The following is a 13,356-nucleotide window of genomic DNA, read 5'->3' as shown; positions in this document are numbered from 1 at the left end:
CAGAAAAACAATAGTTTTTAACATTACAAACATTAACAAAACTAAGATCTGATTTTTGAAAATATTTTTAAAAACTGACAAAACTTTGCTTATACTAAGAAAAAAGGAGACTCAAATAAATAAAATCAGAAATAAAAGAGGAATCATTACAACTGATACCACAGAAATACAAAAGATCATAGAACTCTTATTATGAACACTTATACACCAACAAATTGGATAACCCTTTAGAAGAATTGGATAAATTCTTAGAAACGTACAACCTACCAAAACTGAATCAGGGAAATAGAAAATCTGAACAGATCAATAGTGAATAAGGAGATTGCATCAGTAACCAAAAATCTCCCAGCAAAGAAAAGCCCAGGACCAGATGGTTTCCCTGGAGAATTCAACAAAGCATTTTAAAAAGAATTAACACCAGTCCTTCTCAAACTCTTCCAAAAAACTGAACTCACTTTACGAGGCTAGCTTGCCCTGATACCAAATCCAGATAAGAACACTACGAGAAAGGAAAACCACAGGCCAATATCCCTGCTGAATATAGATGCATAAATTCTCAACAAAATTATAGCAAACTGATTCTATAGCACATTGTAAGAATTATACCCCATGATCAAACAGGATTCATCCCTGGGATGCAAGGATGGTTCAATATATGCAATTCAAATGTGATACATCACATTAATAGAATGAAAGATAAAAATCATATGATCATCTCAATAGATGCAGAAAAAGTAGTTGACAAAATACTATATCCTTTCATGATAAAAACTCTCAACAAATTGGGTATAGAAGGAATGTACCTCAACATGACAATAGCCATATATGACAAGCCAACAGCTAACATCTTACTTAGTGGTGAAAGGTTGAAAGAATTTCCTCTAAATTCAGGAACAAGCCCCCCTCACTACTCCTATAAAGAAATAAAAGGCATCCAAATCAGAAAGGAGGAAGCAAATTTGTCTTTATTTGCAGATAATTTGATTTTATATAGAAAATGCTCAAGACTTCACCAAAAAATGAGTCAATGAATTCAGTTAAATTAATCAACTGGTTCAGTAAGTTTGAACTAATCAATCAATTCAATAAAGTTTCAGGATGCAAAATCAACACACCGAAATCAGTTGCATTTCTAGAAACTAACAACAAAATATCTGAAAAAGAAATAATTCCCCTCACAATAGCATCAAAAACAATAAAATACTTGGGAATAAATTTAACCAAGGAGGTGAAAGATTTGTGTACTGAAAACTATGGGCTTTGATGAAAGAAACTGAAGTAGATGCAAATAAATGGAAAGATATGTAGTGTTTGTAGATTGGAAGAATTAATATTCTTAAAGTGTTCATACTACCCAAAATCATCTATACATTCAATGCAATCCCAATCAAAATTTCAAATGCATTTTTCACAGAAATAGAAAAAGCAATCCTAAAATTCGTATGGAGCCACAAGACTTTCAGTAGCGAAAGCATCCTGAGAAAGAAAGAAAAAGCTAGAGGCATCACACTTCCTGATTTCCAACTATACTACAAAGTTATAGTATGGTACTGACATAAACAGTATGATACTGGCATAAAAATGGACACATAGACCAATGGAACAGATTCGAGAGCCCAGAAACAAACCTTCATATATATATGATCAACTAATATTTGACAAGGGAGTCAAGAATACTCAGTGGGGAAAGAATGGTCTCTTCAATAAAAGTGTTGGGGCTGGCCCCGTGGCTTGGTGGTTAAGTGCGCACGCTCCGCTACTGGCGGCCTGGGTTCGGAACTCTGGGCATGCAGCGACACACTGCTTCTCAGGCCATGCTGAGGCCACGCCCCACATACAGCAACTAGAGGGAAGTGCAGCTGTGACATACAACTATCTACTGAGGCTTTGGGGAAAAAAAGGAGGAGGATTGGCTATAGATGTTAGCTCAGAGCCGATCTTCCTCAGCAAAAAAAAAAGAGGATTAGCATGGATGTTAGCTCAGGGCTGATCTTCCTCACAAAAAAATAAATAAATAAATAAATAGCGTTGGGAAATTTGGATAAATACATGCAGAAAAATGAAATTGGACCCCTATCTTACACCACTCACAAAAATTAACTTAAAATAAATTAAAGAATTAAACAAGGGGTCCTAGATGTTATTACTTATAAAGAATCATAAGTACAGGATTGTCTGAAAGCATTAAATGAAGGAAACTGGACTGAGTTTCTAACATGAGGGACAGCATCTCTGAGGAAGTGAAATTCAGTGATCTGAAGGATAAGGAGGTATAGTCGATATTTGGCTTTCCAGCATCAGAATCTCCTTCTCTGGAGAATCTGCCCCTTTTTGAGTCTTAATTGGAATTTCTCCATATGGTAGATCGTATGGCCAGACACGTGCTCCCCGAACTCCTGGAATCTACAGCCAAACCACACCACTCAATGTCATCCAATTAAACGCTCCTGCTCAGATCTTTGCTTCTGGAACAAGTGGCATGAAGAATCCAGGACAATTTACAGTTCATAAAGGCAAAGCCACCATCTTCCAGCAAATAGCTCTAGTGCACGTGACATCCAGTCACCAACAAGATAACCAGACTATACCTAGGCTGGGACCTTAGCTGATTCTATACATTGGAAGAAAGATTAAAATATACCTTACCTTAAATGAAAAGGTGAATAAGACAAATACTGTCTTAAAAGAATTCAAAAGGAATCCTAGTAACCGTCACTGCCCAAAATCAAGAGAAAAATCTCTCTTAAAAATAATGAAGTTAATATTTAGAGACATTTGCTCAAAGTCACACAATTAATAACAACTGACCCAGGATACAAAACCAACTCCACTATATGCCTAACAAATTGTGCTTTCCTCTACTACCTACTAAATGCGGACTATTCACCTCACCCACCTGACACACACCCCACAATCTCCTGAACTCAGTTCTCTTTCTCTATTCCATACTGACTAAAGCAAAATCTTCCCCCGACACTCTCAATTTTAAACTTCATCCCTTTTGATCTGAGTCTTCCTAAAGGGCAAAACTACTGATCTATACTTTCTTCTTTCCCTGAGAAGAGAACCTTCCCAAAGAAAAGCTTATAAGTCATAGTGTCTCACCAGCACTTAACACATTAGTGCTTTTCCAAAAAAAACCCTTCCTTTCTTACTAATAAGTCATTGAGATCAAAATGTTCTGATGTAATCTATACTTCTCTTTACCCGATGTTGTGAATTTATAAACCAGTCTTGAAGTGAATTTTCCTTTCCCACATATGCCTGTATCAGAAGATCTGTGCATTCTGCAGTTCCTTAAAATTTGATATAAATTGCCTCCAATAATCAGCTGGTTGGTACTGCCTTGATAACTAACTAGATTCCCCAAATTATTTACTCCTTTTTAGAGTTCATAGACCCTTAGGTGATTATCCTGAGTTGTTACTCAGGAGTTACATCGCTAAAACACCCAAACTAACTCTAAGAAGAAAGCTTTAATTCTGACCTTCTTAAATTTTAAATATCGTGTGAAACTTTCCACTCAGCATCTTTATAACACTTAAACCTACAGAAGTCCTAATTAACTAGCCTGGGTCCCTAGGGTTCCACACACGACCACAAGAATTACCATGCTTTATTCTCCATTGGGACCTACATACTTGCCACCCACAACCCACAGTCTTAACATGCCTCTCTTGTCACTGGGCCAAGACAAGAAAATTTTTCAACTCTTCTCAGCTTGAAAAAAAATGTGATACTCAAAAATTATTAATTGAGAAGTTACATTAAATTGCTATAAATAGAATCAAATTTAAAAATGCTGAACATCATACTTTTCAAAATGAAATCTACATGGGCAGCAAGGAAGCCTGAAAACATAGCATAAAAGAAAGCAAAGTAGATTGGAATTCAAGGGTCTGGATTTCAGTCTTAGTTGTGGCACCAGGTAGTTGTGTAGCTCTGGATAACATATGTTCTATTTCTAAGTCTTCAGTGTCTGTTAAATAAGGAGGTAGATAAAATGATTTAAAGGCCCATTCAAGGTTAAATGAAATATTATTGTAGAAAAAATTTGCATAAAATAATATTGGAATACTCAAGGTGGGCCAAAGGACAGGGAAAATAGACCTACACTAAAAACTCATCCAAACATAAAGACATAAAATTGCCTTTCTGTACAAGAGAAAAAAACTGGAACTTGGATCCCTCATTGAAAACACACACACTTGTAAACAAGGATTGTATCTTCTTTCTCAAATGCCACTCCTTTCTCAAGAAAATATATTTCTTCCCAAGGTTTTCCTCAGGGCAGCTTTGACATCCTTGTTCCTCAAACTATAGATCAATGGGTTTAACATGGGCACCACGATGGTATAGAACAGGGAGGACACTTTTCCTTGGTCAAGGGGCAAAATAGAAGATGGTTTGAGATACATGAAAGCCCCAGATCCAAAGAAAAGAGAAATCACAATTATGTGGGAGCTGCATGTACTGAAAGCTTTGGACCTGCCCTCTGTGGAGTGAATGTGGAAAATGCTGGAAAGGATTAGACCATAAGAGATGAAGATGGTGACAATGGGCATTCCAATGTCAATTATCACAATTATGAAGACCACCAGCTCATGCACATAAGTGCTGTTGCAGGAGAGCTGAAGGAGAGGAAAGACATCACACATGAAATGATTGACAAGGTTGTTGGCACAGAAGTTCAGACTTGCTATGCTTCCCGTGTGGGCCATGGCCCCTGAAAACCCCATCACATACACACCCAACAAGAGAAATAAACAGACCTGAGGAGACATGGTGACTGTGTACACCAGTGGTTTACAGATGGCAACATAGCGGTCGTATGCCATTGCTGACAAGATAAAGGACTCTGAGATGACAAAAAATGCGAAGAAAAAGAGTTGAGTCATACACGCTGAATGCAAGATAATGTTCTGCTTTGAGACAAAACTCGTCAACATTTTGGGGGTGATGGTGGTGGAGTAACACAAATCTATTAAGGAGAGGTTGAAGAGGAAAAAGTACATGGGGGTGTGCAGGTGAGAGTTGAACCCAATCAGTGTTATCAAGGCCAGGTTCCCCACCACAGTGACCATGTAGAAAGCTAGAAACAGGAAGAAGAGAGGTATCTGGAGTCCTGGCTGGTCTGTCAAGCCTGCAAGGATAAACTCTGTCACAGAAAAGTTCTTGGCTGCCATACTCCACTGGAGATGAATAAGGGAGGGGCAATCTGTTGGGACAAGAAAAGAGAACCACTTAGAAAGAAAGAGACACCGCCACTCACATCCCATTATCCACCCCCCATTTTTGAGAATGAAATCCACAGAGAGAAATTTGAACTTCGGTATGGTAGGAAAGTCATTACTGTTTACTATGGATCTATCTTCACAACCCAAGCAACTTTCACTTCCTGAGAACAATATGTTAAACTTTTGCATCCAGAGTGAGAAATGGTGCTTCTAGAGAAAAGGATACCAAAAATAGATATCTTTAGATTTTTATGTCAGTACATTTTCTAGGTCCTCTCTCTTGCTCTGCCTCGGTGGCTGAAACCTGGGCCTCTGTCCTGGAGAGAGTCCTGACTGGCAGAAGACTCTGATACTTTCCAGAGCTTCCACCTCTGGGTCACTGCTGTTCAGATCAAGAAGGTGAGGTCATATTTTTCCAAAGATCTCTTAGCTCAACTGGCTTCAGGTTTAATGATAATTTTTTAAGCTAACATTATTTGAGTGGTTACTATGAATGGCTGTATATAACAGTTGTGTGACAAAATTATTATCCCCCTTATACACATGAGACAACTGAAATTAAGAAACTAGCCTGAAGTCCCAAAACTTGTGAGTTGTAGCCAGAACGTGAACTTAGACAATCTGATTCTCATGGTTTGTGCTTTTAAGAACTATGTATGACCAGGGTCAGGCAGGCACTCACCTTCATTAGTTTAAATCCATAATGCTGTACTCTACTACCTCTTGTCCACAATTGTCCGGGAAGGAAAGAGATAATAGTGAATAGGAAACAGAGCTTTGAGCTCAGAACTCTCTCCTCCCAGTCCAGTCCAAAGGATCAGAATATCTAATTTATCTTATAACCCCTTCTGCACAGAAGAACATGATTTCCAATTGTTGATTTGCCCAAAAGCCTCTCCAGCTACAAGGAAGGAGAGTGTTCCTTTTCATGACCAGTGGATAACAGGAGACTAAAGTGTTTTATTAGGATTACAGGTCTTAGTGGCCTGATTATTAAAACAGAGACTCCCTCAAGACCATTTCCTCAGAGATAACTTTCCCAAAGGAAGAAGAAATGTTTGTTTATACCTTTGATATTGCTTGGTTTGGTGCTTAGAGACAATTCTTTCAACAAATATTTATCTAGTACTTAAGAGAAAAATCATTGTGAAAAAAAATTATCATTACCATTTCTGGAATACCTAAAAATGTACCTAACATAAATTCCTTGTACTGACTTCTGGCTGCCAAGATCCAAAGCACTATATAAATATATCCTTATTTATTCCTCACAATAGTGATAGCCATTTAAAGGTAAGTTGCTCACAGAGACCGTAAGTTTCAGAGCCCACATGCCTAAATCTGTCTCACTCCAGGCCCCTGAATCATATTCACTAGGCTAGACTTCCTCCTGAGGAGAGCTACTGAAGTCCATAAAGCCACGTTCTTGCCTATAGGCTCTGACAATCTCTTGACAAGTAAAAAATAAATATGCCATGACTATAATAAAAAGAAGTGATTAGATCAAAGAAAGAGTAACGCAAAAGGTCATCTATTGTAATTTAGGATATTACATTAAATAATTTATCCATATTGTAGTTCATTCCTGGAATTAATTGCTCTACTTCCAGCTCAGACAAGAAAGGAGACTTCTCTGTATCCTCTCCCCTGTCTTCTCATGTAGAGTAAGTTTAATGGGAACAAAGAACCCCTATCAGGTAACTACTCTAAACCTCTGCCAAAAACAGCCTTTCTCTAAATTACTAACTAATCAAAATTCCCTTTACTCTCACTGCCTTCCACCCTCTTTTCTTCCAGCATTTCTTTCTACTGACTTTCTAGCTTCTCAGTGCTCTCAAATTGAATCCCAGCAGATCAGATTCCCAGTGCAGGGAAACATCCAAATTTGTTTTTCCTCTTGTTTGCCTTTGTATTTTCTGTCTTCTACTCCAAAACGCCAACCTCTACCTTGACAAATATTATCTATCCTGTATCTCGATCTCTCAGATCTTTACTTACTTTCATTTACATCAAGGCCACACAATCACAGTATTTTAGACCTGAAAGGACACAGGAAATTATCAATCCAGTATTTCCCAAACATAGCTGAGAGCCACAATTACCTAGAGTGTTTAAGGAAAAGAAATTCTGGGCTCCACCCAGACCTTCTGAATCGAATTCTCTGTGGGTGTGAACATGGTATCTGTATTTTTTTAATATTTCCAAGTGATTCCAATGCCAACAACTTACGGATCCACAAAATTAATATCTACCATCATCTTACAGACAAAGACTATAAGGAGATCCAGATAAGTGAAGCCACTAGCCCAAGGTCACAGATCTAGTTTAACTCTTAAGGTTTTCAATCTCTCCTAGTCCATGAGCCCACATGGCTTTCAGCTTGGCTGGAATGCAAAGAACAAGTAATTAAAAAGTAAGCAATTAGAATTCTGATTTCACATGTAACAGAGTAGCTGTTATCACACTTACTTTCTGACCATAAGCAACTGTAAGACTGGAAAAAATATATAAAGCGACTATCTGCAAGCTTTGGGAGCAGAATCGAGATGAAATTCTTGATAGAAGGCAAGAAAATGAGGCAACTACTACATGTACCCTAACTTGCTCCCTAGGGTCAATTTCCAAAGCCAGATTGGTGAAGTGAAACCCAGGCAAATGGCAGTCACTATGAGTTGTTGAAGAAAGATCAGTGTTCAGGGATGCTAAGATCTTAGGCTGGAATTTGTGGGGCAAATTATGGAGAGGAAGAATCCAAAGAAAAGGACCCTCAGGCATCTGCATAAAGGACTCCCTTGAGTTCTTACCTGAATCCTAAATTTGGTATGTGCATGGCAAGACTCTATAGCTCTAGGAGATGACAGCTATTGGGGGACTAAGAAGTGAACAGAGATCACAAAGGATGAATAGTGCTAAGGAGATGTTATAATTCTGACCCAGTGAGAATGGAGATGCTATGGTGAGCAAACCAGGCCTTAAGGTGAGACCCCTGAAATCTGTATCTTAGGAGTAGGGACTAAGCCCCAGGCTCAGGGCAAAACTGAAATAGATCCATCATAGGAAAGGATAATCCAAGTCTCAACAGGATCAAAGTGATCTACTGGTAAATTAACTGCATCCAGGAAAAAAATTCAACTCTCTGTAGAGAAGAATAACATAATTTACTCTCTCAACAGTGTATTCACAATGTCCAGCATTATAAATCAAAAATTACTAGAAATACAAAGAAGCAAGGAAATATAACCCATAACAAAGAAGAAAAATTTTTCAATAAAAGCAGATCCACATGTGACCTGAATGTTGCAATTAGTGGACAAAGACTTTAAAATAACTACTATAATTATTATTTAGATTTAGATAAAAGAAATACAAAATTGACAAACAACAAATTTCAGCAGACATAAAAAAATTAAAATAACTAAAGGAAAATTTCAAAACTGAAACATATAGTATTGGAAATAAGGAATGAATTTGGTTGGCTTAATAGCACACTGAGAACAGCCAAAGCAAGGATCATTGAAAGCAAAACAAATCGATATAAGTTATCAATACTAAAATACAGATGCAAAAAATAATGAAAAACAACATAGCAACCCAAATCTTTAGAACAATGCTAAATAGTCCAACATATGAGTACAGAGTTTCAAAAGTTGAGTTGAGTGAGAATTGGGGGGAAAGAATATTTTTAAAGATAATAGATATAAATTTTCCAAAATGATGAAATACATGAACCTACAGAACAGAAAGTTTAGGAAAATAAGAGCAATATGAATATAGAATATACCACACCTATGCATATCATACTTAAATTACTGAAAAACAAAGATAAAGAAAAAACTTAAAAGCAACTAAAATAAAAGGCACATCACTTTTAAAGGAGCAAAAATAAAAATGATAACTGACTTATAAACAAATGGAAGTCAAAAGACAATAAAATGACATCTCTAAAATACTGAAGGAAAAAAACCGTCAATCTAGAATTCTGTATTTGGCAAAAATACCTTTCAAAAAAAAAGAAAGAATTAAAATTTCAAACAAACAAAAGGTGAAATAATTTGTCACCAGTAAGCCTACATGACAAAAAATGAGGAGGAGGAAGAGTACAGGGTTCCAGATGAAAGCTCAGATCAGCAGGAAATAATGCAGAACACTGGAAATGGTAAATACGTGGGTGCACATGAAAGACTTTTTTAAATTTCTTTAAATTTCTTGAGAGGTCAAATTACTTTGACTATCTAAAGCAATAAACAAACAATTTATGGTAGATATATAATATATGTAGAATTAAAATACATAAAATGACAACGCTGTAAAACAATGTAATAATGCAAAAACTTAAATAATACAATAAAAGTAATACAGAGACTTATAACTAATATCCCAATAAAAGGCCCAAAATGGAATTTTTTTGAAAACTCAAATAATCCAATAGATTGTAGGAAAAGAGGGACAAATATGGATTAACATTTGTAATATCAATGAATATTATTCACCACATTAATAGAATGGAGGAAAACAACCATATAATCATCTCAATAGATGCAGAAAGAGTATTGGATAAAAGTCAATATCTACTCATGATAAAAACTCTCAGCAAAGTAGGAATAGAAAGGAATAGCCTAAATCTAATGAAGGATTTCTATGAAAAACCTACAGCTAACATCATAGTCAATAGTGAAATACTGAATACTTTCACCCTAAGGTCAATAACAAGTCAAGAATGTCCACTTCACAAGTTCTAGTCAACATTGTATGAGAGGTTCTACCAATTCAGTAATAAAAAGTGTTAGGCTTCTCAACCCTATCAAGCATATATAGTCAGGCATAGATAGTCACGTGTCACTTAATGACAGGGTTACATTCTGAGAAATGCCTTGTTAGGCAATTTTGTCATTGTGCAAACATCATAGAGTGTCCTTACACAAATCTAGATGCTATAGCCTCCTACACACCTAGAATATATGGTACTAATCTTTTGGGACCACCGTCATATGTGTGATCCATCATTGACCTAAATGTCATTATGCGGCAAAAATCAGTAATCCAAAATTCCCATTGACTGCCTTGGCCCTCTGTTTGTACCTTTCTGCTCACTGCTCCTAACTAAATTTCCAGCTGCTCAGTGCTCTCAAACTAAATCCAGTTAGATAAAATTCGCAGAGTAAATTTGTTCTCACTGTTTTGTTTCCATAAGGGATCTAAAGACTGGAATGGAAGATATAAAACCATCTTTATTTACAGATAACATATGTACATAGAAAATACAAATAAATCTATAAACAAACTACTATAATTTAAAAGTAAATTAATATGGTCTTGGAATAGATGGTTAATATATAAAAATTAATAGATTTCTACTTTCTAGGAAAAAAATAATTACAAAATGATTTTTTCTTTTTTGTGAAGAAAATTGGCCCTGAGCTAACATCTGTTCCCAGTCTTCCTCTTTTTGCTTGAGGAAGATTGTCGCTGAGCTATCATCTGTGCCAGTCTTCCTCTATTTTGTATGTGGCATGACTTGATGAGCATTGTGTAGGTCCACGCCCAGGATCCATACCCTCAAACCCCAGGCCACTGAAGTGGAGCATGCGAACTTAACCACTATGCCACTGAGCTAGACCCAAAAATGAAATTGTAAGATACCATTTATACTAGTGAAAAAATGAAATATCTAGGAATTCATTTAATAAAATTTGTATAAAACTTCAGTGATAAACTATAAAATATTACTAAAGAACATTTAAGAAAATCTAAATAAATGGAAAGATCTGTCATGTCCATGAATTGGAAAACTAAGCATCATTAAATTGTTAAGTCTGTCTCAGTTAATCTATGGGTTCAATTGAGTACCAATCAAAATACCAGCAGACATGTTGGTAGCAATTGACAAGATGATTCTTAAATTTACATGGAAATACAAAGGTCGTAGAATAACCAAAACCATTTTGAAAAATAAGAAAGTTGGAGGACTTGCATACCTGACTCCAAGAATTACATACAGTTACAGAAATTAAAACAGTGTATTAGTGAAGTAAGGACATGTAATAGATTAATGAAGCAGAGTAGAGTGTCCAGAAATATGTCCACTTGACCCATATGTATGGGATCAATTGATTTTTTTTTAAGGTGCTAGAGTAAGTCACTGGGAAAAGAAAGCTATTTTCAATCAATGATTCTCAAACACCTAGATGTCTATATATAAACAAAAATGATCCTCAACCCCTATTTCACACCAGACAAAATTAAGTCATGATGGATCAGACACTTAAATGTAAAAGTTAAGCCTAGAGAAGAAAATAGAGACTATCTTCAAGACCTTAAAGTAAGAAGAATTTCTTAAACATAAAAAGTACTAACCATAAAAGGAAAATATCATAAATTCAATTTTATCAATATTAAAAACTTCTGCTCTTTGAAATACATCATCAGGATAATATAAAGGAAAACCAAAAACAGAAAGAAAATATTCACAACACATGTATCTGTCAAAGGACTCATACCTACATTTTATAAGGAAATCCTACAAATTAATTAATAAAAAACTAAAAAATATATATTAAGGGGGCAAAGATTTAAACAGACAATTATAAAAAAGAAACAAAGGGGTGTGGGATATGTGTTTAAATAGGATGGTAGATTAGGTCTCTTTGTGAAGATTACATTTGAGCAAAGACTTGAAAGACTGTGGTCAGAGTTGTGCTGTTAATATCAGCTACATTATCTAATGGACCAATGGGTGAATGTTCTTAATGTATCACTCCTCCCAGAGAATGTATTATAGTCCTGTGCTTCAGACAATAGCTTCACTATAAGCACTGGCTCTCATGGAGGGAATTTTGTACTTAGTAATAAGTTGGAGAGAGCCAAAGACTTTTCTGAGCTTTTTATAAAATCAGGAGTCACACAATGAAGGTCACTGCCCACACACTTTTCTGGTCTTTTAATAGCCAACACCAGCTACTTTGAATTCCCTCAATTTTCAAGTCAGCTCTCAGGAAGGGATCTGGTAAACCCCTTTGTACAGTTACTAATTGGGCCAGTATATGGCCACATATACTCCAAAAACTTTCACAGGGGATTTTTGATATTTTTAGTCAAAGGGAAAAAAGTCTGTATTCAGAGAAACTCAAGCCTCAGTGAAGAAGTGGATAAGCTATGTTTTTAATCAGGGCTTCTCCTAAGAAGTTTATGAAATCATACCACAAATGCTGAAACCCAGTTTCTTGTCCAGTCCACCTACAATCTCTGCACCAGTCACCATGTTTATGTGGGCACATATCAATGTCTGCTTGCTTATCCACCTCTGTGAGACATTTTCAATCAATTCTCCAAAATAACGGTGCTTAATTTGTAGGTTTACACTTAGAATTTTGCTTTGTCCCATAGTGATTCTAATGAATCCGAAGTCTGATCTAAACCCTACTACACATAAATTACAAATGGAGAAAAGTAGCTAAGCATCATAAACTCTCATAAGGACCTACAGGTAAAGAAGACCTCAAGGGTTCATGAAAAGTTGATTTTTTCCAGGATCCTCGAGGTTTCTTGTCCGTATCGTGCGATATCATGAAAACTCCCTCTGAGTTGATGTCACTTCAGAGACTATTGCCATGAAAACTTTATTTCAAATGCATTTCACCCATGGCTACTCCAAAGTCAAGTTCACTATGACTTGCTTGAGCATAAGTAGAAAGGAGTACAGAGAGAAATATTTTTGACCATGTTCATTGGTACAGAACCTTCCCTTTTCCGGAACCTGAATCTCTGCCGAATCATTTCTTTGCTTTAGTTACTTCTAACACATGTCTAACATATGTATATTTATATACTATACATATTATTATAAGTAATGTAAATGTGTGTTGGATATGTAAACATGTATATAGTGTCTTTACATATATGTCTCTGAATCTTGGTAGACCATCAAATAGCACTAGTAAGGCACTGAGTGAGTTCTTCATCACCATATACCAGAGAAACACAAGAACATGCATTAATTCCACAAAAAGAGACATACAGCCTGGCTGGAGAGAAAAGATGGTAGCAGATAGGTCTTCATGTGAAATGGCCTCAACTTCTAAGGAAGTGAATAAAATTAAGTTCATTAAAGGAGTCAGATGGG

The 13,356-nt window shown here is 36.1% G+C and overlaps 1 protein-coding gene across 1 annotated transcript; it reads right to left on the bottom strand.

The window, feature by feature from the left end:
* Positions 1-4,253: 4,253 nt before the first annotated feature.
* Positions 4,254-5,186, bottom strand: LOC131408306 (olfactory receptor 8B12-like). Its single transcript, XM_058544927.1, has one exon. It carries the CDS (start codon positions 5,184-5,186, stop codon positions 4,254-4,256), a length of 933 nt encoding a protein of 310 aa, XP_058400910.1.
* Positions 5,187-13,356: the final 8,170 nt, after the last annotated feature.

This window comes from Diceros bicornis, chromosome 7, assembly GCF_020826845.1.
Source record: "Diceros bicornis minor isolate mBicDic1 chromosome 7, mDicBic1.mat.cur, whole genome shotgun sequence".
In the NCBI taxonomy this organism is placed as follows: Eukaryota; Metazoa; Chordata; class Mammalia; order Perissodactyla; family Rhinocerotidae; genus Diceros; species Diceros bicornis.
Note: the sequence above shows the minus strand (reverse complement) of the source record. Positions and strands in the feature narration are given on the sequence as shown.

What these genes read in the sequence shown, in the direction of transcription:
- LOC131408306 (XM_058544927.1), bottom strand. Translation starts at nt 5,186, where the DNA reads ATGGCAGCCAAGAACTTTTCTGTGACAGAGTTTATCCTTGCAGGCTTG.